The sequence below is a fragment of the Pieris brassicae genome, chromosome 1 (genome assembly GCF_905147105.1).
Source record: "Pieris brassicae chromosome 1, ilPieBrab1.1, whole genome shotgun sequence".
NCBI classification, from domain to species: domain Eukaryota; kingdom Metazoa; phylum Arthropoda; class Insecta; order Lepidoptera; family Pieridae; genus Pieris; species Pieris brassicae.
The window spans coordinates 7,277,008-7,302,543 of record NC_059665.1 but is presented as its reverse complement, the minus strand read 5'-3'; the positions used below and the strand labels follow the sequence as shown (position 1 = coordinate 7,302,543).

The following is a 25,536-nucleotide window of genomic DNA, read 5'->3' as shown; positions in this document are numbered from 1 at the left end:
CTAGATATTCTCAGTCTAGTCTTTTATAGTTTTACAGCGATAAAAGTAGATCAAAACTCTTAAAATTCAAGATATAAAATTCTCCAACAGTATGTCAGCGAAATACCTATTAAATATGATCTGATTTTTATATCGAGTGCCACTTTTTCACAGAAATTTATTCACATAAATATGCTCGTTTTCTGAAGTGCTAACAACCTTTGTTATAATCTTTAGATTACAGGTACTAAGGATTTCATTGATAATTTTTTCCTTCTTTTTACAAGTAAATGTTAATTACGCGAAAAGAGAAAAATCCGTTGCTACATAGCTAGAGTCAAACACAATCTGAGGATTTTTCTCTTATCACATTCATAACCATCAAAAATCAAACTACTACTACTAATAATCAAAAGATTTCTCATTCAGTATATAAAATTATAGGCCTAATAGGGAACGTTTAATAATAAGTCCGTAACATTATAGATACAACCTTAACTTTGTAATGTATTCGTATCGAGCTACCGTTTTATAAATATTCGCAGCCAAGTGCTACGTGCTACGTTGTTCTACGATAACATCAACAGAAATACAAATAATTCTACGAAAACATAGAGGCTAGATCGCAATTTATTTATCTATCAATCTTTATAATGCAAACATTAAGATATCCTCGTTGCCATTGAGTTCCGTTTAAAGAAAATGATAATGGTTATTGTTCTGTATTGAATAGTTGCCAAGATTTTTTTAAATTTCTAAAGCGGAACGGCTTTTATACTTAATACTTTTACTGTTTCCTATGAATGAAACCCCTCAGTAAAGACGTCTAATAGTTATTTGACCAGTCGGCTTCTTTATACCCAACGTAACTTTCCTTTTGTGAGGAGCTTACTAAAATATTTCGTATAACTGCAGCTGAAGAGCGCTTAACATAAATTCCACGCTTGGACGGGCTACGGTCGACAGCGTTCGTAGCCACAAGCGGGTCATTTGTTAGCTGTGGTTGTGATCTTATCTATACAACTTATCTTACTACTGCTGTGCAAGGATAACCAGCCGTTATACATTATGTATATAACGATTATTTTTATTTTAAAGCATTGTGAGCACACTATAATCCTTTCATGACAGAGTACTTTAGAGTAACATCCTCTGTTATATATTTTATTATTACTTTAATAAATATTTATACGTTATTTAAATTGTTCTGCGGTAAAGTAATATTAGTTTATGTGTTCATTATTATTTTTACGGTCACCGTAATTTTTGCACATCGTTGGATATGTTTTAAACGATACAACACGTATTTATGTGATTTTGCGTAATATAGTGTAAACTTTTGAAATAAATCAATACAAAAGCGATGATCAAACATGTCAAACTGACCTTATAGAAATATCTTGTGAATAACGGACACCCACCGTCTACCTGTAAAGATAAAGTTTCAATAATATATTCGTTATATAAAAACAGTTTCTATGCAAAATCCATGCTCGCTAAAACGATTCAAAAATTTGCATACACAAAATAACGCGACTTTGCAATGTTAGGAAAAGTATTGCTCAAGCGTTCCGAACTCCGGGAATTGTATTGAACGATGCACATACTCGTATATACACATATACCCAATTCTTTACAATGTCGTTCATATCGACTTGAAGGTGTGAAGATTGCTTGCTCAAAGTAAATTACATACATTGTGTAAAAAAGTGGCGTTACACATTTAGAACATATGTTAGATTTTGGTATCCGTTTTGTGATTATTTGTTTTTTTCTAATAGGAAAGTAGGTGATCAGTCTGCCCGACACACCACGTAGACTTTTTGATTATTTGGCATGTCGGTTTCTTCACTATATTTTCCGTCACCGTACGAGTGTTTATGCGCACATAGACACAGGAAGCAATCACTAAACCAACACTGATCTATAAATAGTCTACGTAAATATAAAATATGCCTACTACCTATAACATCTACTGCATATTTCAAATATGAAAACTGTCGACATTTCAAATATGAGTTTTTCGACATACTTCATAAAGCATTCGAACTCTCATAGAAATATTTTACGTCGACGTTGGCGTTTCAACTTATTTACATATAGACCTATTTTATATACCAACAGAATTTCGACATAACTCATTTAGTATATAAAATACCGATGCTGCATAAAAATAGCATCATTAAGACATTGTAAGAGCGGCGAGACTCAGGCCGGAGATAAGTGGCCTGCATTAATCTGATCTCATTAGAGCGTAACTTTGCCGGAATCAAACTTCAAAATCGCTAGACTTTATTTTAATAAATGTCTTTTTGGATATGTGATTACAGATATTGTTTTCAAAGTTAAAAATATTATTTATAAAAATTAGAATATTTTTTTCATATAATCAAAAAGTATAAAAGTTGGAGAGAGGGTTTTTTCAGTTTAATGGAAATTTAGAAAAATCAAACTGGTTTCGTGATTATGAAATAATTTTTTTTCTTCTTTAGATTTGAAGAAAATGAAAAAAAATGGAGAAATAATTAAATTTCAGGATTTATTAGTTAAAAATGATTCAAACATTAACGCACGAACAATCCAAAATAAAAGAAACTGTCTATAGAAAATTACATGCGAATATTGATTTATCCAACGCAAATAAATTGACATCCCTATGATTAGCGAAATACATAAATATAACAAAAGCATTGCAAAAGAAAACAGCTTGCAGTGTCCCAGCAAATTGCTTTAATGTACTCTGAAATTTCATATAGCTCATCTCAACTCCTAGCTTACTCCCCGGACATTTAAGTAATGACCAAGCTTTTACTTTCAAGCTTCGGGCAATCAAATGATAGAGATTTTGAGAGATTGATTTTAACACAAAACTAAATTTTGTTGTAAATATATGATTTATTACTCACTCATTACAAAATAACGTGTATAGATAATTATTATTGAGAAGGAAATAATAGATTCCAGAAAACTTGTTGAAGTTAGTTATTGGTCTCGATCTCATTCATAGTTTTCAATGTAGAAAGTCACAACTATTAAAGCCATCATACCTCATTTGAAGAATTGCTTTAAGAGTATTATTTGCTAAGTATTAATAAATAATAGGATAAAAACAAAAACCTGCTATATGTATAAAATATTCATAAAAACTACTGTACTATCTATAGAAAATATATATCGAAATACAAGTGTGCTTTAAAATTTACTGTTTTGTACCAAACCGAGTTCAGTATAAACTAGGTCACAGAACAAACAAATAACGTGATAAAATACGCAGCTAGAAAAAAATATGGAACTCCTATAAACTCCATCCAACACAAACTTGAGTATTATTTCGATGTCAGGTTAAGGTTTCTGAAGTCAAATGAAGGTTTTGTTTTACTATCTGAGTAGTTGATAAAGTTTTTAACAAAAATAAAACCACTTAACAATAATTATATTGTGTATTCGAAAATCATACTTTTATTGCGCGATTGTACTTTTTAACTCATAATTGTATTTTGTATGAATTCGGTGAACCCTTTCTACACGCTTCTTAAATAATGTTCTTTTATAGGCAAGTCGTCCATTTTTTTAATTGTCTTCCTTACAATGAGTTCTTAACTATAGTGTGATTGTGCACCTAGAAACAAAAAATCCTAAGTGTACAGCTGATTCTATTATCACCGAACTGTATAATAGTACTAAACTAACTAAAAGGCTAATTCTGCTCTTGAGAAACTAAAATATTATACTGCATTATATAACATCTATTGCTATTTACCTTGCAAGCAACACTTAAAGTAAATGTGCCTAAATAATATTTATTATACTTATAAATTATCGGCAATCGGTTGCTTCTTTATTTACAGGTTGTCTTTCGACAAAGGCCTCCTCTAAATTTTTCCAATCCTGGCGTTCTCGCTAGCGATTCAATTCTTAATTTTAAGCTCAGTTGTTCTTTCAATGTGCACGTCTGACACCCGTACAACAAACATGGCAAAATACACATATTGTAAACTTTTCTCTCTTTCATCATTGGCGTTTCATTATCTCACCCAGTGACCAGAACCGTTTACAAGTGTTGGCTACTTTTATGCATGCACACCTAGGGTGACATTTGTTGCCCCTAAATAAATATATTCGTTTACGTATTCTATTACTTTGTTTCTTTTTCTACAGAATTTGGAGGATATTAGTAATTTCGGCAAATACATTGTATACATAAAACATTAGGTCTATAATTAGCTATATCTGCTTTATCGCCCTTTTTTGTAACGGTAAAATTATTAATTTAAGCCAGTCCTTGGAGATATTTTCTTATAGTAAGTTTTTAAGGCAATTACTGGCAATGTGCTTTTTAATATTTTATTCGTAACAAGGTCTGTAGTTGGTGATTATCTTAGCTTTCATTGTTTCTATTATAGTATCTTATGTATATCTTCTTCAACATCATCGTTTATGCATTGTATTATTTTAGGACTTGTGCCATCTTATGGCTTCTGTATACATTTTGATAAAAATCGCTATTTTTAGTAGCTCAGATCTTTTAGCCGTCATTTTTCCATATTTATTTTTCATGTTAGGTATCCAGTTCTTTTTGGTATTAAGTTCCTTAAGTACCTTTTTTCATTTAAAAAAAATATGGATTACTGATCTTATGAACGTGAACAAACCATCATACCTTATATAGTTTAACTTTTAAATTTAGTACTACTCATATGTTTTATGTACTTAATGTCAATCATAACCATCGGTACTAAAACGTTATGTAAACCAAAGTTTGTTTAATATTTTAAATGTGTAATTTTTTTAAAACTTTTGTTATTTAAAAACCATTACAGTATAATATTGATACAACGGCAAGAATAAATTTATTTTAATACAAAAGTTAAAATAAAGATTCCCTTTCATAAACTAACGAACTAAAGAAAGAAATAGCTATATTTTATGACAACAAATCAGATACAGTGTGTATACGCTATTGCGGGATTACAGCACTTGTGTTGTACCGTGCGGTATCTAGGCGGCCGAGGGGCGGTAACATTTTACAACAGTTGTATATCTCCTTTATACTGCCACTTACAACTAACTACACCATTCGCTCCGTATCTAGGTAATTTATTGATTTAAGCTACTAACTATATTGTGTTGTCTTTTGTTAACATGGCTTTTACACATTAAGAAAAACACAGGTTTGAAGCTATGTATTATTATTAAAAACTTATAATTATTTACATAATTTTAAATTTAAATTTTCCGACGTTTCGCGTGCTTTACAGCGTGCGTGGTCACGGTGACATATATATGATACTAACTATATAGTTACAACAACAATGATATTATTCAATGCAAATATTGCTTAATACGACCATTGTCAATCTTAAGATTTTATAAATAACAACGAAAATACGAGAATAGTATGGTATAGTTTTTAAAACAAACGTTTTACACGTTGAGTATTTGTTGTTTGGAAATTCAACAATTTTATTTGGTTTATAAAATCTTCAGGTGTTGCATTAATTATTTTTCTTTGTGATCGGTCCTTAGTGCCTGTAAAATTTCGTCAATTTTTGGTTAAAACTATGTCGGTTTTCTCTTGTTTTCCTTTTGAATTTTGTAAACTTTGATCGCATGACCTCAGGCTCCGTATATTAAGTCTATTCTACATTCGAAATTTAAAAATAAATTTAAAAAATTGTTGCTTTTCAAAAACAATAAAAATTTCAAAGCTCATAGTAGAAGTCTATGTTTTAATTCTGTTCAAAAATGTTTCAAATGGAAACTTTATCTGAAAAAAAGCGGAAATTCAGTTACACAATTTCACAGAAATGCCGTAATTTAAGGAGGTTAAGTGCCGTTTTATAAAAAGCTAAAATGGCCGCGTTTCCTACTTTGTAGAGAAGGCGCAGAGCGGTCGTTAGGAATCACGCAATTACGAAAATGACACAAACCACTTTCAAATATCGCTTATACGAAGTATTGAAAATCGAGACCTCATGTTGGATAACGAATTAATAATAAGGACTTACTTATAAGCATATACTTGTCATGCATACACAAAAAGAAATCTATTAAACGAATACAACCCGAATGTATTAAATCGTACAATTATTATTCAACAAATCTTTGAAATATTAGAAACACAATGATAATCATTTCCAAGCCGTATGTAGCTCATCTCTATTAAGATTTGCTATGTACGCAGAGATACAACGACACCTTCTATTATATAACTGATATCTCTATAGAACGGTTATGCGACCCTGCCTGAGTATCTCGAGAACAGACTCAATACCGATACCTCGACATATCAATTACACTACCATTGAAATTTTCTTGAATCATATTGGTTTAAGAATAAGTTTACTTCTCATAAGAATTGCATACATAATTTACTTACTGAGAACAATATGTAAAACTTTGATTAATAATTACACCTCACAGATGTACGTATATAAAAAAATATTTTTTTTTTATATTTATTTAAAAAAATATCTTAGTTTATTATTATATTGATATATTTTGAATATAAACATGGGTTATAAAACATTTTAAGTATTGGGTTTTATTTGTTTTTGTTAAATTTAAGTAATGAGTAATGTACTATTTACATCATTAGTATAAGTGATTATATATATATATATTATAAGCCTAAACTCCAATATATCGCCTGTAACGAGCACATATAATATATGGTTGCTACCTGAAAAATTGATATTCAATAATTCACCTGAAACTTAAAACAAAGTCAGCTATTTTGGCAAACATAGCCATATATATGGGAAGCGTCATATATAAAGTCTTGCTAAGAAGTTGTGAAGGGCAATTAATCAGGAGCTATCTAAATCTCTGCATTAGCGGCCCGCATAGGCCGTGTGACATTTATCACGCCTACAACCTCGCGCCTCACGCAAAGGTTTTCAAAGCTTCCTATGCTTACGGCCATAAAACTTGTGAACTTCTCGTACAAGTAATATTCGAGTAAAGAAATGTAGGTCAACAAAGAATATAATAATATTATAAGAAACGGATATAAATATAATTAAAAAAACAATATATTCAAATATGATGTTAGAAAATTTAGCTGTTTAAAGAATAGACACTGCGAGCGCGCGGTTGGAAATAAGGAATTAAAGTATTGGTAGAATTACTTTAGAAATGCTAATTAATATTAATATTTAATTACGCTCAATATGGCATGGGGCAAACATATGTTTACAACTATTTCAATTATGTAACGATAAGCAGGCGTTGATTTTCGGCCTACCAACATGAAACAATAATTTACTGACTTATATGTCATAAAGTGATTAAAGAACCACTTAACCGACAGTCAATTTAAAATTCATCACAGTTCATAATGCATCAAAGTTAACAACGTGGCTGGCCTTACAAAGCTACAGAGGCTACGATCGTAGCAGGAGTTTCGTGGCCAACTCGTAGCAGGGTGTCGCGAACAAAGTTTAATGAAGTGCTTTCCGCCTGCGATTGAATCTATAGCGTGGAAAGTTATACGCTGAAAGAATATACCAACGCTTTTTTGTGCGTGACTTTTAGATTTACAGCTTAAAATATATATAACAAGGAGTGGTTTTAAAGTAGAATTGAGTATTTGAATTAATTAAATACCTTAAAATCTCAATTTTAAATTATGTAAACTCACATTTGCAATATTTCGGTGAATTTGATAAAACTTCAATTAGTGCAATTCACAAAAAGCAATCTAAATAAAAAATAATCTAACGAAAATCTTCCAAGCATTATATTTAATACTTGTAGCGAGACCGTACCGTTATATCAAAGGAAGCAGTCTTTTAACACAGTTCGCAATTACAAAGCGAAAATTACAAGAAACATTAACAACAGTTTTCTAGACTAGTTTCCGTGGCTTTGACTTCAATGTCAGACATTTGTGTCAGACACTTTTGTCAGGCTCTAACGAAGATCCGTCAAGATAAAGTGCCTCCGAGAGCACTTTGACGTTTGTTGAGATAAATGTGTCAAACGCTACATAGATTGCGTCCTAAGCGTAGCTACTTGTGAATATATTTATCTACATTTATTTTATTTTGGTTTATTCTAGCTGTTATTTTTTTATGCTAGAGGCTTCTCCTGTCAAAGCGACAATTTAGTATTTTACTAAAATCGCACTTAAAATGATTTAGTTTTTATTATTTGGAAATTGTTAATTATGATGACGATGATATTAATTTATCCCTAATGGGAAAGGCAAAGGACTTTAGTCCATACAGCCAGGTCTTGTTCTTGGAGAATTTTGGCAGTTTTAAAGGCCGAAGCCACGTCTTCATTGTTCTTAATCGTAAAGCCGAAGCCATGTCGTGTCTTATTGTTGTCATGTCTTATTATTCTCGGTTATAAGGCCTAAGCCACTTCATCGATGTTTTGAATTGGTCGAAGTCAAATCCAAAGGCAATAATAGTAGAATCCAAATAAAAATTATTTATAATTATTAATTATGTCTTTCAATGACAACCCGGTTAATTAGTATAACTGAAAAATTTGGAATATTAAGTTTATAATTTTAACAGTTATTTTTATACTTGACATAGAATAAAATACTAATAATAATATCAATGCAGTCGCTCTACAACCCCATACGTGTCTTGCCTCAGATTGCATCTGTTTGTTTGATAATTTTTATTTCATTGACAAGTAGGTGATCAGCCTTCTGTCTGACATATGTCATCGACGTTTGGATTAGAGACAAGCCGGTTTCCACACGATGTTTTCTTTCACCGTACGAGCCGGCTCCTGAGTTTATGATCCAAGATCTATGAAGCCAACATTCTCTGTGCTATAATAGTAGTAATAGATATAGAAAAAGGAAAAGTCCCCTTTCTTTGTGATATTTTGTGCTGTAAACCGAATCATCGCATATGTATTGAATTAAATTTATAATCCCACTGCTAGTCCAGAGTAGGAAGACACGTTTAGAATATAGTGAATAACCGAAATACGTCGCTCAACATGATCTACAATGTTACTTAGTTTGAGAACGAACAATATTACTAACGGAGTTAGTTATAAAGCTTAGGAAACTTTATCAATCTGACGATGTAGTGTGACACAGTGTAATCTGATCGTCTACTGGAAGTACCTATAATCTTTACATAGAAATCAGAAATATTCACTTGACGTACGAGTGCAAAAATGTATTAGTCTGTCTCTTGGTTTGTTGTGAACTAGTTTTCATCATTCGCTATTTTTCTTCAGTAATATCCTACATTTAACTATAGACCTAAAGTATGATAATCAATTCCACGCAACTTTAATATAATAGAGGATCTTAAAAATTCTTTGAAGGATGTGTCCGAAATGGTGTCTTCTAAAATTGACGAGTCCTAGGAACGCTGTATTGGAGCTCCGAACAGGTCCCCCTCTCTGGAACAAACCCCTCCCGCTAAGAAGTTCGAGAGAGTTAAGTCTTTGATAGTTATGTTAGAGAATCTGCAGGCCCAAACGGCGACACTATTTAAAGTACAGTCCTATAAAGTCCCAGCTCTATTTCAAATATGATGAAATGGCCTTATGTAACTGAGCATTGCGTAACTCGCTGTCATCAAAGAATTTGGGCTGCCATAATTGACTTTACTACGTTTAATGATCTTATCCTCCACTTTTGAAGACCTTCTGAAGAAGCACTCTAACGTTGTTCATATCACGGCGCATTAAACTCTTAGGCGAACTTTCAATATTTTGTCATATCTTCTTACTCCAAACTTCTCACCACCGAACGTGAAATGTAGCGTTGCATTCTATCCATCTCCAAGTTCCAACCCATTTCGAAGAATGTTGTGCGCATCGTACTCTCGCAAATTAGCGAATTTCTAAAAACTTCATAGTAGTTCAACTTCAACCCCTTTCTAGTCTCGGTTTTGCCCAAGGCATAGTACGACTACTGCATTAGTTAAAGTTTCTGTTGACATTCGCCGGGGGGTAAATGGTAAGCAACTCACTGTTCTCGCTCTCCTTGGCTTTGGCAATGGCTCCAGTGAAATCTTTGAAATTTACTTAAGTTGCTTCGCTCAATAAAACTATCTCCAAAGGCTATTGGCTGGTTCAATAGCCATCTTTATGGTCGTCACCAGCATATTGAAATAAATAGAACCCATTCTCAGTGGAATAATATAAATACTGGTGTTCCACAGGGTGGCAGGTATTTTTTTATGTATCTTAGCTATCTTGATCGACTTCCTGACAGCAGCGCATCTATCGGCTCATTTTCACCTTTATGCTGATGACCTTCACATTTATGTTCATTCGACACTTGATGAACATCAATTCGCGATTCAGGCGATAATGAGAATAATATAACAGAGAGCACAGAATTTGTTTCTTCCAAGAGCCAAGTCATAATTATTGGAAGCCCTAATTTTATTTCAATAGTTAACAGGGCTCAGCTGCCAAGTCAATGGCGTGGTCTTGACTCTCAGTAAGACTGTCAAAATATTCGGGTTATCTCCGGTCAACCGATGTCCAACCCTCAACACGTCAAAAATATCAGCCACAAATTACAGGCCGCTTCTAATGCTCTGAGACGGCGCTCATCTTTCTTCCTATTCGCACTAAAACTATGTTGGCGCAGTCCCTTTTGCTTCCTATTCCTGATTACGTGGACTCATACACCGCTGACATGCATGAAGAGCTGCTTATTAAGATTGATCGCCTGAAAGATTTCTGCATTTGCTTCATATTTGGTCTGAGCAAATAAGATTATGTTTATAAATTCCTCTGGCAGCTTGGGTGCCTGGTCTCGAATTCGACTACATCTTCCATACACATTTCTATTCAATCTCCAAACTCCTTTTTATCTTAAAAATGATAACTATATATTGCTCCTCTGATGCATTTTGGAATCCGTTCTCACAACTCATCCTACTAATCCAAGTCTTTTAGGATCTCTCCACCATAATGTTACGGTTGCTCTCTTGGTTTTGTAATTATACATAACAATGTGGACTTGTTATCTATTTATATTTTTTATTTAGTTATGCGCTTTTTGCACTTTTCCCTTAGTATTTCTTTTTTTGCAACAAAGTGTTAATGCACAAATTAATACAATACATTTAACCAAAACAAAACAGAGTAGTAGAAAACTAAAATGTTATTTTTTTATTTATAGATATGTTGTAATCGATCGCCTTTAAACAATTGAATAGCAAACGTGATAGCTTTAGAATTGGCTCTTTGATGATTCGAAGGAATGATATTCTAAAGCTTATGGGAAGTACAAAATTCAAATAATCTATAAAAGCTACTCTGATTTATGAATACTTTAGGTATACTAACCATAACACTGATTGAATTATTCAATTTATTAAAACAGAGTGCCTATTAAAACCGACTTATACGCTCACTAAGTCGTAGGAGATATTTATTTCTAAATTTGATTTTTGTCATCACTCGTACATTTAATTATCAAACTTTGTTTTAATTATTATTTATTATTAAAACACTATATACATTTACGAGTACGTTCCTAGAAGGCAACTGCAGTTGCAACTTAAAAAGATTATCTTGGAATAAATAACTAAATAAAAAAATAAGTGTACTTTTAATTAGTATTTAAATAACCTCTGCCAATCTGTCTTTGGCATTTTTGTAATTGAGATCATTTCTAATGTCTACAACAATAGCCTTGATCTATAATTATTGGTTCTATTCCCATATTTTACTTAGAAATGTCTAGTATACAAATCTATATTAAGTTTGTTTTACTTATAAATAGCTTACATGCAAACAATATTACTTTACCCGAGGTGGCATTCATTCACTCAAAAGGGTTAACCTTTGATCTATATATTAAGAGTTGTATTGTTTGAAGCTTTGTGTGTCAAGGACTTTATGTGAGCCTGTTACCTCATTGTGCCAATATTCTATCACAGAATAAATAAGCCAATTCTTGTATAATAAGTATTTTGAATGCAAATAAGCTTAAACAAAAAGTACAACTATACGCAAATCATATTCATCCCGGCTGGATTGAAATAAAAAAATACTTAAAGTGCCCTTTTTGGAAAATTGGTGGAATTTGATACAACTTGAAAGCTAATAAAATTGTGGATACTGTTCTTGCAATACTTCGGGCGTGTCGGACATATCCTGTTAAAAGATCAAATCTCTTTAACCATTAGTCAGTGGGGCGAAGAATGGAGAACAGTTTTTTGTAATGAAGTGAAGAAAATTTAATGTAAATATGACTGGTGAATAATTAGGCAATAATTACACACATTAATTTAATTATTTGAATGACGCTGATGTTTATATATATTAAGATTAAATTTTAAGAAAGAATCTAAGCTCTATTAAACACTAAAGAAAGACTGCACGAAAACGGTGGGAAATGTAAGAAATTATGATTCTTAGAAGGCCGACGAAGGTACGCTACACCGAGAGATATGAGCAATGAAATTGAGACTGTATTAAAGGTAACAGACTATTCATCTTGTATCCAGCAAAGAAAACATGTCCAATTATATAATTTTACTAAATTGTGTTTCATTTTTTTGAATATAAAATTAATGTTCCTTCTGAGGACAACGTATTGCATAAAACATTTTTAAATTTAGCGAAAAATTGCGTAATACTCGCCGTATGCTTCATTTGTATTTTGTCAGGACATGACACAAAATGTACAATTACCACACAAAGGCACTTTAATTAAAATATACAGCTCACATTATGTCTTTCTGGCATTCCTCGCGTCGCTTTGTTGATTGAAATAACTGCGAGCCGGCCACGGAATATGAATTATATTGCGAAATACCTTGGGACAAAACATCACCTGCTCCTTACAATTATAAAACATTTTTGTATAATACCCTGAATAAATTAAAAATCTCTCTTCATAATTGTTGTTAAGCATATTTAATAAATAGTTCAGAGCTATGCTTATTTTCTTTGTCGGCGCCAGCGTTGTGAGTATTAATAAATGTAGATAAGAGTAATATGACATAATTAGGAAAATCAATTCAAATCAAAATTTCGTGCAACCATAGTAATACCTTTTTAATCACTATACCAATTAGCTTTAGAAATGTAAGCCTTTGATTTAAATTCTAATATGTCTCGAATAATGTTTATAGGTTTAATAACGAAAAAAAGATTTTCTTAACGCAAATATAAAAGGAACAAAGTCATGCGCTCATTGTCGTATGAATGAAATTTGAAAACAATGAGCCGTTCTGTTGGTGACACAATTGGATAAAGCTGGGTTGGGTTTAGAGGCAGAAAGTGTCGAGCCAACTTGAGGGTTTTATTCGAGAAAATTTTAACAAAAACTGTCGGTTTTCGGATACACTTAGACATTGCTTCAAGAATATTTTAAATCCGGTGATGTTTTCTTGAAAACATCACAGAATATTTATCACTTACACCTAAAATTGAGTTTCAAAATAGGATGTTTTTTTTTTTTGGATTTTTAGAATTAGGCTCTAATTGATAAAATGCCGAAAGATTTCGTATTTTTTACAATTAAAAGACATAATTACATAAGATAAACAGCTTAATCAACGAAATATATAATTTTATTTGTATGGGTGGATAAGTAATAATAATACATAACACCGGCTGTGCGTAATTAGGTATTACTTATTTAAATGTACTTCATAATTTTTATTGGTGTTTTTCTTACGAAAATGTTTGAACTTTTTCGTATATATTTTGTATTATGTACATACATATTCGGCTATACCTTTAGCATTATTATTTTTAATATATTTTGTTAGCTGTAGGATAAAATAAATGAATAACGATGCAACTCAGAAATGTAAGGCGGTAAAGGCATTTTACCTCCCGATTAGATATCGTAAAATAATTACAAAATCTTCCTTAATGCTATTAATATACAAATACACATAATGACAATAAAATAGCGGAGTGAAGCAACACACATTGTTTTAATGTTGTGTGATCCTTACTAATCTTAGTTAGCGTTTATAGCAAAAAGTTATTAAATAATAATTGGAAAACTATATAATTATGAAACGAAACGAATAGGTATCGCAAAACTGCGAGGAAATTCTGCCAGCGTTAAAGATACACTTCCACAAAGACCAAACTTTTTAAATTTGTTTTAATTTTATTTTTATTAATAATTTTTATTATCACGATGTAGGTTAAGTTTACTAGAAGGATAAGGTATTGCAAAAACTGTATTTTTGATTGTTATGATTGCTAATAAAGGTTATAATTATGATATTGTTTTCCTTTAGCAGAGTCGTTTTTTTGTTAATTAATTCCTATTGTTATTATTTTCTTTTCCCTTGTTATATTATGTATTGACATAGTATATTCGCGAATGCTTGGCGGACGTATGATACTTCTACAATAGAAAGAGTCCCCTTGTGAGTTGTATGCTGCGATATAGCGGGCTACTCGATTGTGAGAAAAGTTGCATAGATCTCGCCTGCGTTCTATAACATATTTACAGAAGTATGTAATAGCCCTGATTTTAACATGTGTGATGTTTGCGAGCAAAATAAAACATATAATAACAATACCGTGGTGGTTCAACCGTTTTTATGTCCTGGCTTTGTAATACTGTTTCTATGATCATATTTTCTTTTATATGCAAGTTGGTGTCAGATTAACCCACGGTGTCGGTTTTTGGTTTTAAGATTTACCAGTTTTCTTATGACGAAAGTAACCAAGTTGCATTAGTACACATAGAAAGAAAAATTCATTGGCATGGCCTCAGAGTAGGCAGTCGTCGACCATCGAGCAAACACTGATGTAACTACCAAGATGTATTAAACCTAATTGGGCATATATAATCATATCTAACGTTAGTATCGCAATAATGAGTCAGAAAAAACATCCTTGAAATCTATAAACCAATTTAAAGGCTGCCGACCTGACATGACAAAAACTTTAGCTTTCATTTTTGCCACTCCACACTATCTAGCAAATCCGTCAACTGTCAGTCAGCTGTCAGATTATGTGTGACGTCATTGTCATTGGCTTGAAACTTTCGATAAAATGTAGTATTGGGATGGAAATAAATTTTCGCCGATTGTTACGAACTATAAAATTTACGACGTCCAAAATTGTAGATACCTTCAAATTGCCCTTATAATGACTTACTAATACATAATACACACGCTTTATATTAGGTTCAATTAAAACCTCTATATTGAATGACGTAATTAATTAATATAAATTTGGTAAATTTTGGACCGTCCAATACAATAAGTCAAATTGCTAATTTATGTATTACTTCAAAAAAGGCGCGTTCATTACGTAAGACTTATAAAAACAGTATTTGAATACGACGTACAAAGGTGGTAATTGTACCGTTGTTTGCTCTAATAACGATACGCGACTTCAATTGAAAACTAATTGAATTAGCTGTCATTTAGGAAAACCTACAACTGCGAAGTATGTTTTATCGTTGCTTAACATTGATAAAGAGATAAAACACGATATCCAATATTTATATTGCATTTCAGTGAATCGCACTGAGAAATAAACAAAGCGAAAGTGTATAACTGTCAGTGCAAACGGTATGAGTCACTTTACGATTATCGCAGGCTTGGTCAATAATTCAATCTCTTATCATACATCAGTTGAAATAAATAGTTTTACAATAACTTACCAGGCTGTAAAGTGGAGTAGCAGCGCGGTGAGGTTATGGCGACAATGGTCAAACAACACCAAATAACGTGCTCCCCGTACGGCGGCCGGGCGCCTACTGCCTCGCGTCGATCGATACGGCGACATGCTGCGTTGCGTTTACAGAGACGATGTTTCACTAGTTTTTATCTTTTAAATTCGGTCATTACTCTAATTTTAATTGATTTTCAATTCATGCATTTAATTAGCCAGGAACAACACATGCGTATTCGTAAATTATGTTTTAGAGTGGTGACTCTGAGTGGAGAATCAAAACGTACAACCATTTGTAAATATGAAGTCATGTTTGCGCAAGAAATTTTAAAAGGCACTTTTTTTTATTGAGCTGAATTTTATTTCGTTGTCTACGTCAAATCTTCTTTAATGTTTATTTATACAGGTTTTGTAATCAAAAATAGTAACAATACGAAGGCTGCGACACCCATAGAAATTCATATATCCTTTGCGCTAAATCGGTGTCAACCAAAGAAGGATTACAATTGTCGATTTGAATTTGACACCAAACCGGAGATGGTAGGTGGTGTCCCGGTGTAATGGCGCAAGAGAGTTCAATTTTAACCGCTGTCGCGTGCGCACTAAATATATACCGCATACCGTAAGGATCCATTGTTTAGAGTGAGATACGCCACCGTTGATGGTAAGTGCTCATCGATTATTGGATATAAGTCTTATCGATTATTGGATTGTTTTTTTTATTATGCTGACACGCGACCGCCGAACCAGCGCATATTATTTCACTGAGGGAAGGGAGCATCCTGGATATAGCTTCCGGATACCCAGGCCCACACATATCCCATCAAGAAACAACAAAACATTGAAGTTCCGATAAGGCACTTTTTTCAAATAAGTTTATACAGATATAACATCGAGTATCTTTGAGATAATTAAAGACTCTTATATATGCTACAGTACGTAAATAATTTTATATAGATCAAAAGAAAACCCTCAGAGACGACCCAGGGACTTAGGCTTATTAGTACCATTTAACAAGAATAGTTAAAACATAACCTCCTTTCTTAGAAGATGGAGCATCCTGAAAGCCAGAGTTAGCATCGGAATACTGGGCTTTGACAAATCGAATAACGATCAGTTTCGCGGTCATTTCGAGGGAAAGGACCTTCAAGAAGTTTTATGTGCTCAGAAAGGCAAGACGGTACTTCACTCCGGGTCATCGGTTGCAATTGTATAAAACACAAATTCGACCCCATATGGAGTCTTGTTCTTACCTCTGGACGGGAGCTCCTCAGTACCACACAATACAATAGAGCAATTCGAATCGTCGAAGACCAGTCCATCCAACTTTCCGAGCGTCTTGATTGGTAGAGATGTGTATCGTGTGGTCTTTATTTTATGGTATTGGTCGGATTTATATCGATATCTTTCAACTCAGCTGAAGTTTCAACATCGGGCGTCGAGAGAGAGAGAGAGAATACGAAATTTCACCCATATTCCCCTCGTCCGTCCATCGTTCCACAACTAAGCGTTTTTAAAGCATTTATTTCCACGCACCACCACTATGTGAAACCAACTGCCCGTCGTGGTATTTCCGTATCAATACAACTTAGGGTCCTTCAAGAATAGAGCGTGCCAATTCTTAAAAGGCCAGAACACGCGAGCCCTCTGGAATTTTGAGTGCCCATTGACGGCAGTAACATTTATAACGCAAGTTAGCCCTCATTTATTTTAAAAAAATCATAAAAGTAAGTGTATATTTATAAAGATATAGAATTTTGTAAGATATTTTTCTTTCTTCAATTTTCTATTGAAAATTTATTTTTACCTTAAATATATCAATAAAAAGTCCATAAAATTCCACAGAATAACGCTACGATATATTTAACGGAGGTGAAACCGCGTGGCACTAGTAATATGTAAAGGCTTTATTAGATGCCCGTTTCAAAGTGATACGCTAAATATTTCCTAAACTTATTATTATATAATGCCTTTGTTTATGTAGCTCATCAGTGGTGTCGTGACAGCGTAGTACAGTAGAGCATAATTTTCCACATATTTCAGTCTCGACTCCGAGCGTCACCTGCATCTAATTTATTGTTGCACTTCCCATTAAACTTCATTGTTAAGTTTCAGCGCTAGTAAGGACAAAATCGTGAAATTTCGCTTTAATGTATTAATCTAGAAGGAAAATGCGAACAAAAACCCAGAGAGATCTTATCAAGATATAATCAATGAATCATTATATATATCCAAGTTGAATAATACTCAGATCCCTTACTGAATTTAGGATGACACATAAATATACAATATCATATATCTTTAGGAGTGGTGTTAAAAAAACTCTATGTAATATCTTTGTAATTTGTTTTTCTGTAATAGGAGGCAAACGGGCAGGAGCCTCACCTGATGTTAAGTAATGATCGCCGCCCATTGACACTCACATTGCTAGAAGGCTCGCAAGTGCATTGCCCTTCAAGAATTGGTACGCTCTTTTCTAAAAAGACCCTAAGTCGGTTCAGAAATACTTCAGTACTTATAATTGTCTTTTGTTATTATTTAAGCACAAAGTCACTTTTATTAGTGGAGTCATTGTTGAGATTTACTCGGGTTACGTTAGAGACATTTTTATTTTTATATATACTATTTGTTAATTTTAATTGATAATAGTTACGTCCACTATTTAGAATTTTATAGTGAGTGTTTAGTGCGTTTTTGAGAACTATCGTGAGGCAAGGTATTAGCATCAGTCTAACCTCCCTTTGTTCCCAAACTAATAGAATTTCTCCAAATCCTTACGGCTGATAATATTGTGTGCCTTTCTTCCTGGTAAGAAGATATTGTAACGAGGTATGTACTCAGGACTTATTATTCTAGTACAAGATTGTGTATCGACGGCCACCGAACCGTTCTTTGTGGTACAATGTTAAATACGTTATTTATTATATGCGCGTTCACCTTCCTTTATTATTTTAAATGTCTAGTAGACGCCAAGGTCAGTATTATTTGTGTTTCATAATTAATTACCATTATGTATAAGACACTTTTTCGTGCACCAATTTGGTTGACACTATGAACAATAAACATTTCCAAATAAGTAAGAATTATAAGCCCTCAAATACATACTACAGTTATCCTTGTAAACTAGCAAGACCCCAATAAACCTAATGGTCTTAATACTCTTTGCTTGCCTAACTAATAAAAACAATATAAACAGAACGAATTTCACTCAGATTTTCTTCAAATTTTAACTCTTATAATAAAATCTAATGGCATGCCAATATTCCTGAGCAAGGATATCGACAAAACTACACCTTAACTACTTGCTGTTCCGCCGCGCGCTTCGAGTTTCAGTTCTTTAGTAAATAACATCGTTATATGAATATTATTTAAATAAAGATTTTCAATTCACTTTACCGAAGTAATTTAACATCAAATATTTATTGTGATTTCTTCATCATGTCGCTTATTACTTGCATGTTTATGTTAACGTTATTCGTAAAAAGCCTTACTTTAAAGCTATACAGTGAGAGTCTTCTAACGATACAAATTTAGCTGAGAATGTCTTTAGCTGAATTTGAGAATTGGGCTCCTAATGCCCCGATAGTAATGGAAACCAGTAGTCACAGTGTGACTCTGACGTGGTCTCCAGGAGAATATAGGTATCTCCAGAACCATCTCGTGTATACAGTGCAGAGGAAGGAGAAGATGCCACCCTGGGTTACTGTATATAGGTAAGAAAATTTAATATATTTTATATGCTATTGATTACTTGATGGAATGTGGCAATACAGCGAACCCCTATCCAACATATCCTTTATAATTTAAGCCGCCTTCCTTAAATGTCAATTACAATTTAAATAATTAATTTACCCTGACGATAATATTATTACGTTGTAAAATGGAATCCAATGTCTAAAGTAAAACTTAGGAGTTTGAATGCAGCTTTTATAAAATACCTCCTTTAATATGAGGGAATTATTTTAAACTAATTGAGTACAAACCTTTAAAGTTTACTTTTTAATATTAAGATTTTGATAGAAGTAATTATGTATACATACATATATTCATAGATTTACAATTTTAATGAGGTCGAAAAATTTTTAAAGCTTATTTTGATCATAAAGGCATAGCTGAAAGTTTAGCTATTGCATTATTGGCATACCAATTACTCCATAAAATTTAGTGTAATCTAATTTGTATTGACACTTAATTATAACGAGCAGTCAACCGCTGATTGCTAACAAATGGTGTACTATAATGTTATTATTGGGTACAAATTATCAAGCTGATCACATATTCTGTCATAACCGCATTATGCTTGCTGTTATAGTGTATAAGTTATGGACCATCGTACTAACATACATAATAGCAATGATTTATAACCTAATATTAACAACCCGTCCTCATGGGCTCTATATCAATTTAATATGGTCTTTGTACGTTTGGGAAAATTGAATTCTATGTTTGAATATGTTTGCGTGGCAGTAACAAAACTTATTCTGTATCTGTGAGTAAACACGAGGTTGGATTTCACGAAGAGCAAAGCTGATTGTGGAATAAAAAAATCTAATTAGAAAAATATTTTGGAATGGTGCCAGGTTTATAGTTTCTATATATTTATTAAATACTACTTAATATGCTTAATATCCTCTTTAGTGTGCACCCTTCATTAATTCCCCTAACCGTCAGATACGTCACTTAACAATTAGCACGACATTTACAAGGGTTAATAGACACGTCATAAGATATTTATTAAAGACAAATACAATTTAAAGATATATGATTCTTTATTAATATTGCTTTACGATACCATATCCTAACACAGTTCATCGTGATTGTTTTTGAAGTGTTTTTATAAAAATAACTTTTTATATAGTATATATATATGTATATAGTAGTAACATTTTATACTCGTATTTCTGACAATGTAATTTCATAAACAATTTCGTAGTTAACGAGATATAAAGGTATATCATAGCAGTCCCACCGTAGACCTTTATAGGATTTTACGAGGCCCATTATATTATGTAGTCGTGTTGGCGACTAGTTAACCCTTCATTTGATTTACAACTCAACAGCATATATTGGTCGTTACTAAGGATCATTAAATAGGCTTTTACACGAATACATTACATGGCCGTGGCTTCGTATTCAATTCGTGAAACAAACATAGGCAAAAATAACTGACGAGAAAAGGCCCAATGAGTATGAAATCTCTTAAACCAAACAAAAACAATAAAATACAAAACATTAAACGGGTAAATAGTATGATATACAGTAAAAGTATTTATGTTCCGCAAAACATACATTTTATCGTGGTAAAATCAATTTCTGAAGATTGTATTTATCTATGTAGTAATTATTGTGATTGGACATCCTCAGAAAATTATATTCAATACTCTATTCAGAAGATTTGGCAGACGTAATATTCTGGTACAAAATAACTAACCAAATATCATACAAACACATCCACAGCCCGATAAACATTGAAAAACAAAGAAAATATTTGCTTCCAAAAACCGTTCAGGTGTTTGACAATCTTCGTGATATTTCAGCGGCGGGAAAACATTGAAAGCAATTGAGAACCTGGCCCCCACACAGCCTCACAAATTCCGCCTCAAGATCGCTTTCAAACGTAGAGCAGCGAATAATCCAAAGATGAATGATCAGCCTACAGATAATTCACAGATCGACGCGACGTTACGGTATTATTTCTACAGTTTACGTACTTTTGAATGTATTTTAAAAGAACAAGGATTTGTATGTAGTTGAATCTCGATAGTGATTAGGATATTATGGCCTATATGTACTTCCATAAATACAACTTTTGTGTAAGTTTTTATTCAAAAAAAATGTTAATGCCCCATTTACAAATAGGGAAAATAAAGGCACGAATAAGGTTATACAGTCACTGTGGTCTGAAGAGACCTGGGCAAATACTGCTAGTGATGGCACTACAGTTGCTTGTCTGTGTATGGCGGTCCGTTGCGGGTATGGCCAACAGGTAAGCAATATCTACCATTATGAACCGCCATTTTATTATTTATGCGTATGGATTTTATACATATAATATTAAAGATTACTATCATTCATAAAAATATCGCCGTCCCAATGCACCGTTTTAACTAAAGTACTTTTTTGCCTCTTTTAAATACAAGGTTATGTTCTAGGAAATATTCATTTCTTAAAGAATAAATTTATGTATTAATAGAATTCGTGCAGTTCATCTGTATACTATTAAGATTCGTTATATAGCTTGCTCTCAAAGACCCATATTAACCTTGAAAAATCTACGTATATAACATCACGTTATCACGATATTATTATGTGTAATTGAAACGAATAAATGAAGCCAGTGAACCTTCCGTTGCACAGAGAATGAACAAATTAATTATCAGACACTAATTAACTTGTCAACGACAATCGTGTCGCGTCTGCACTGAGCGCAGACATTCATTTGTGATTATTTTGTTTGAAAAACAAGTATGCGTGCGTCAAATGGAGATTCCCTTGATTGGTTTATTGAAGGACATAAAATTGGGTGATAATCTTTATCATGTATAACGTGTATTTGACACAGTTTCTGTTTTTAAAACAATTTTCAAAATGAAATAGCAACTAGCGACGGCTATGATCGTTAGTGTTAGTGTAGAATTCGCTTCTTCTACTGTATGTAATAAGAAAGTGTATGTAATATGAAATCTATTTATTATGAAATGCATACAATAGCCACGCAAACGTTATTAAGTTAACTAAGGTGTCATTTAAATGGGTAATTTGGAACTCTCATTAATAGTACAATTGAACCATACCAAGGTTTCCAATAGTTGTCATTTATTCCGTTTGGAACATTTTAGATGAAAACGGAATATCATCTGGCCGGTTAATGAGGACCACTTTGTCAATTATTTCGTGATTGAACTCGCCTGGGTACAAAGGGATTTAGAAAGTTATTTGTATCGAACAGCTGAGCCTTCGATATAAATAAAATTCTATTAAGTGCGGGATGAACGAAACTTTGAAATATTTCTACCAAATGACTGGATTAGTGGTTTACCGTTGTTCATTATTATTGAAAGGAAAATGTTTGCTAATTGTCCATTCTCTTTGTAATAAATTTTCCTTACCTTTTGAGCTTACTGAAAACAATACTATGCAATTTCTAAGCGTTTTTTTAAATAAGAATTGAAATGTTTTATCCTGAACTAAATGTTGTTCATTTAGTTACTCGGTTTATTAAATATAGGTAATCTTGAATAGGTTAAATAGGATAAATATAGTAAAAAATAAATAATTGCTAATACTAATATTCTTCAAAGGCAAGTATGCCACCATAGTCAGAACTACATTGACTTTAACGATTTGCATTTCCTGTGGAGCAGGTGCAGCAGATGCTAGAAGAACGCCCAATCCTTCTGTCTGTCATTAACGCTGCGACAGGCCTAACACCGCTTGCAACTGCTGTTATAAAGGGTAAGCTTTCGATATAGTGCAATCAAACGACTGTATATTTTAATAAACCATAATCTTAAAGGAACGCAATAATTAATACAGTTTAAAAAAAATATTCTCGTTTTTCTCTGGCAAATTTTGTTTACGCTGTAACGAAAAACTCTTAGAAGTTAAAACTGTGATTGAGATAAGTTTTACATATTTATTGTTGTGCAATTAAATTCTATTAAAACAGAAAAAATTGGGTCCACTAAAATATTTAGCAGAACTGTTTGTCAGTGAGAAGTGTTGGAAAAAAGTGGTAAGATCTTTGTTTATAGCATGAATATCATTATAATTGTATAGTAAGGTGTGTTGCCTGAGTTTGGGTTTACATATTTCAGGTGATACCAATATGGTGGGTATTCTGATAGCCCGAGGGGCAGACTTGGAGCAGCGTTCAAGTGTCGAGCGTACACCACTACAACTAGCCGTTTTATCTGGACACTGCTTACTTGTAGAACTACTTTTAGATCATGGCGCTGATATACAGGTAGATAATCATTGCTGTGACTTCATCGAGATTTGTTTTGTGCGGTGTTCCAAAACTAACTCTGGTACCACCATTTAATATAACATTTGTTTTATTTTGTTTAGTAATTTTTCCCATAGATTGATATGATTTATATTATAATACGACTATTATAGCTTTTCTAAAATTGTCGCTTTTTTATTCATTGTTTTGTTAGGATTAAACACAACTATTTTGATTAAAAAAAATTGAGTCCTGTTACCAACACTCTGAATTAATCAAACTATATTTGTAAAGCATTGTTTGCATAGTCTCGAGATATAAACCACCTAGGCGTGGAGCACCTTGCAGTCGACTCTGGTGATCTAGAAACCCTAAGGTTTGTGCTGGACCGAGGAGACCACGATGTCACGGATAGTAATGGATGGACACCGCTATTCAGAGCTAGTGAGTTTAGATATTTAACTTTGTTTCTTTATTTCTTTTCTTACTGAAGTGTGTTTGTTACGCAATCATTCATTTGAAATATGAAATGCAACTGTAGTCGTTATTTTACGCAAGTTAAGAAGTCTATAAGAAATATTGTTAAAAATGTTCTATCTAGTTCTTGCAAGTTCTCATACTTTACGTTATTAGGGTCGCTTGATAAGCAATATCCTCAGATTAATAAGTTTTCTGTGCCTTTTTTTATTACTGGGCGACAAAGTATTACATAAATACATGTAAACTGTTTCCAATATTGTCATTGTCTACCTACGCTTTTTAAAACGAACAACATCGAAGTAAACCGCTGAAAACCCCACTGAAATAAACGTTGTCGAAATGAAAACATAAAATATTACTTCTCTATGCTTTAACATTTATTGCCGGAGCAATTTAAAAACGATTTCATGAATATTTTAAGTTTAATCCAAACGGGTTTTACGCCTTACTTAAACATACTGTTGACGAATCTGGGTTTTCATATAACTATTATCGTACTCAGAGTCGTATTAAGAATCGCTAACTAAGACGCGATTCGATAATTAACGTTAAATTATTTTACTTTAAATCTGATCGGTTTCTAAAAGCTCTTCTGCCTAATTATGGATCACCGTCATTCAATTTGTCGTTAACTAATAGAGCATTAAATTTTATAGTTGCACCGTTTTTAAAATATATACCGTATAATTTACTAAACAGATAATTAAATAAATGACTTAAAGTACGGCTTTGAAAGATGAATTAATTTTATAAGTGTCTTCCTTATTTCACTCTTTACTTATTATAAGAAAATATGACATACAATTTTATGCCTTTTATAAATTCTAAAATATAACTTATTGTACTTTTAATTCATACCCAGTTTGTCAAGGAGCAAGCACGAGTGTTATAGAGGAGTTAGTCAAACGTGGTAGTCGTTTGGAGGTGACTGACCGTGCTGGTCTTACTCTAATTTCTGCAGCCAGACTTCTCACTGACAAACAGTTAGTTCAGCTAAATATTTTAGAGATTTAAATTGGCCTTCTTTTCATAATCATTTACTAAACATCACTTTACAAATTTACGTCACTGAGGATAAATATTGTAGAATTTATCACTTTGTATTTGAGCGTATACATCTGTGCATTTTTATTGGAAAGGGTTATTGTTTCTCGGACCCAGGTTCTTTAAATAATACGCCATAGGCGCAAACTATACTAACATTGTTTTTTTAGTGGTAGGCGACGTGCCTCGGTTTTGCGACTGGTGGACTCACAGTTTCAGCACGAGAAGGTGGTGGCCAGCTTCACTCGGGTCACCAAGAAGATTTCCAGTGTTCAAGCACTGCGTACTACTAAGTAATGCAATAGTTTATAACAATCGTTTTATTATATATACCACACAGTTATTATTTCTATAAACATTTAGAACCCGATTAATAATGATTAGAAAAGTTGTATATCTGCGCAAATTGTGGTCTCAATCATTAAGTAAAACTTGACCACGTTAGCTGAAAAGCACTGGAATCGTGGAGATATACAAAT

General features: G+C 32.7%; 2 protein-coding genes across 6 annotated transcripts in view; one reads left to right on the top strand and one right to left on the bottom strand.

Annotated features, from left to right (window-relative positions):
* Positions 1-15,657, bottom strand: part of LOC123711946 (complexin) — a 119,015-nt gene extending 103,358 nt beyond the window's left edge. For 2 of the 4 annotated variants that reach the window (XM_045664935.1, XM_045665099.1), the window contains exon 1: positions 15,575-15,657. The gene's annotated coding sequence lies outside the window, so the exon portion shown is untranslated. Of the gene's footprint in view, positions 1-1,365; positions 1,408-15,574 lie in introns of all 4 variants that reach the window. The other 2 variants (XM_045664860.1, XM_045665018.1) reach the window with 2 other exon arrangements.
* A 3,454-nt stretch (positions 15,658-19,111) lies between these two features.
* LOC123712043 (palmitoyltransferase AKR1) lies at positions 19,112-25,489 on the top strand. 2 transcript variants are annotated; one of them, XM_045664970.1, is made up of 8 exons: positions 19,112-19,298; positions 21,123-21,272; positions 21,445-21,571; positions 22,950-23,040; positions 23,403-23,551; positions 23,842-23,977; positions 24,876-24,996; positions 25,228-25,392. In XM_045664970.1, the coding sequence occupies exons 1-8, from the start codon at positions 19,126-19,128 to the stop codon at positions 25,352-25,354; spliced, it is 1,074 nt and encodes a 357-aa protein (XP_045520926.1). In that variant the 5' UTR covers positions 19,112-19,125; the 3' UTR covers positions 25,355-25,392. The 2 variants fall into 2 exon arrangements, with proteins under 2 accessions (XP_045520926.1, XP_045520934.1); XM_045664978.1 differs by lacking the exon at positions 24,876-24,996 and having other exon boundaries at positions 25,228-25,489.
* The last annotated feature ends 47 nt before the right edge of the window (positions 25,490-25,536 follow it).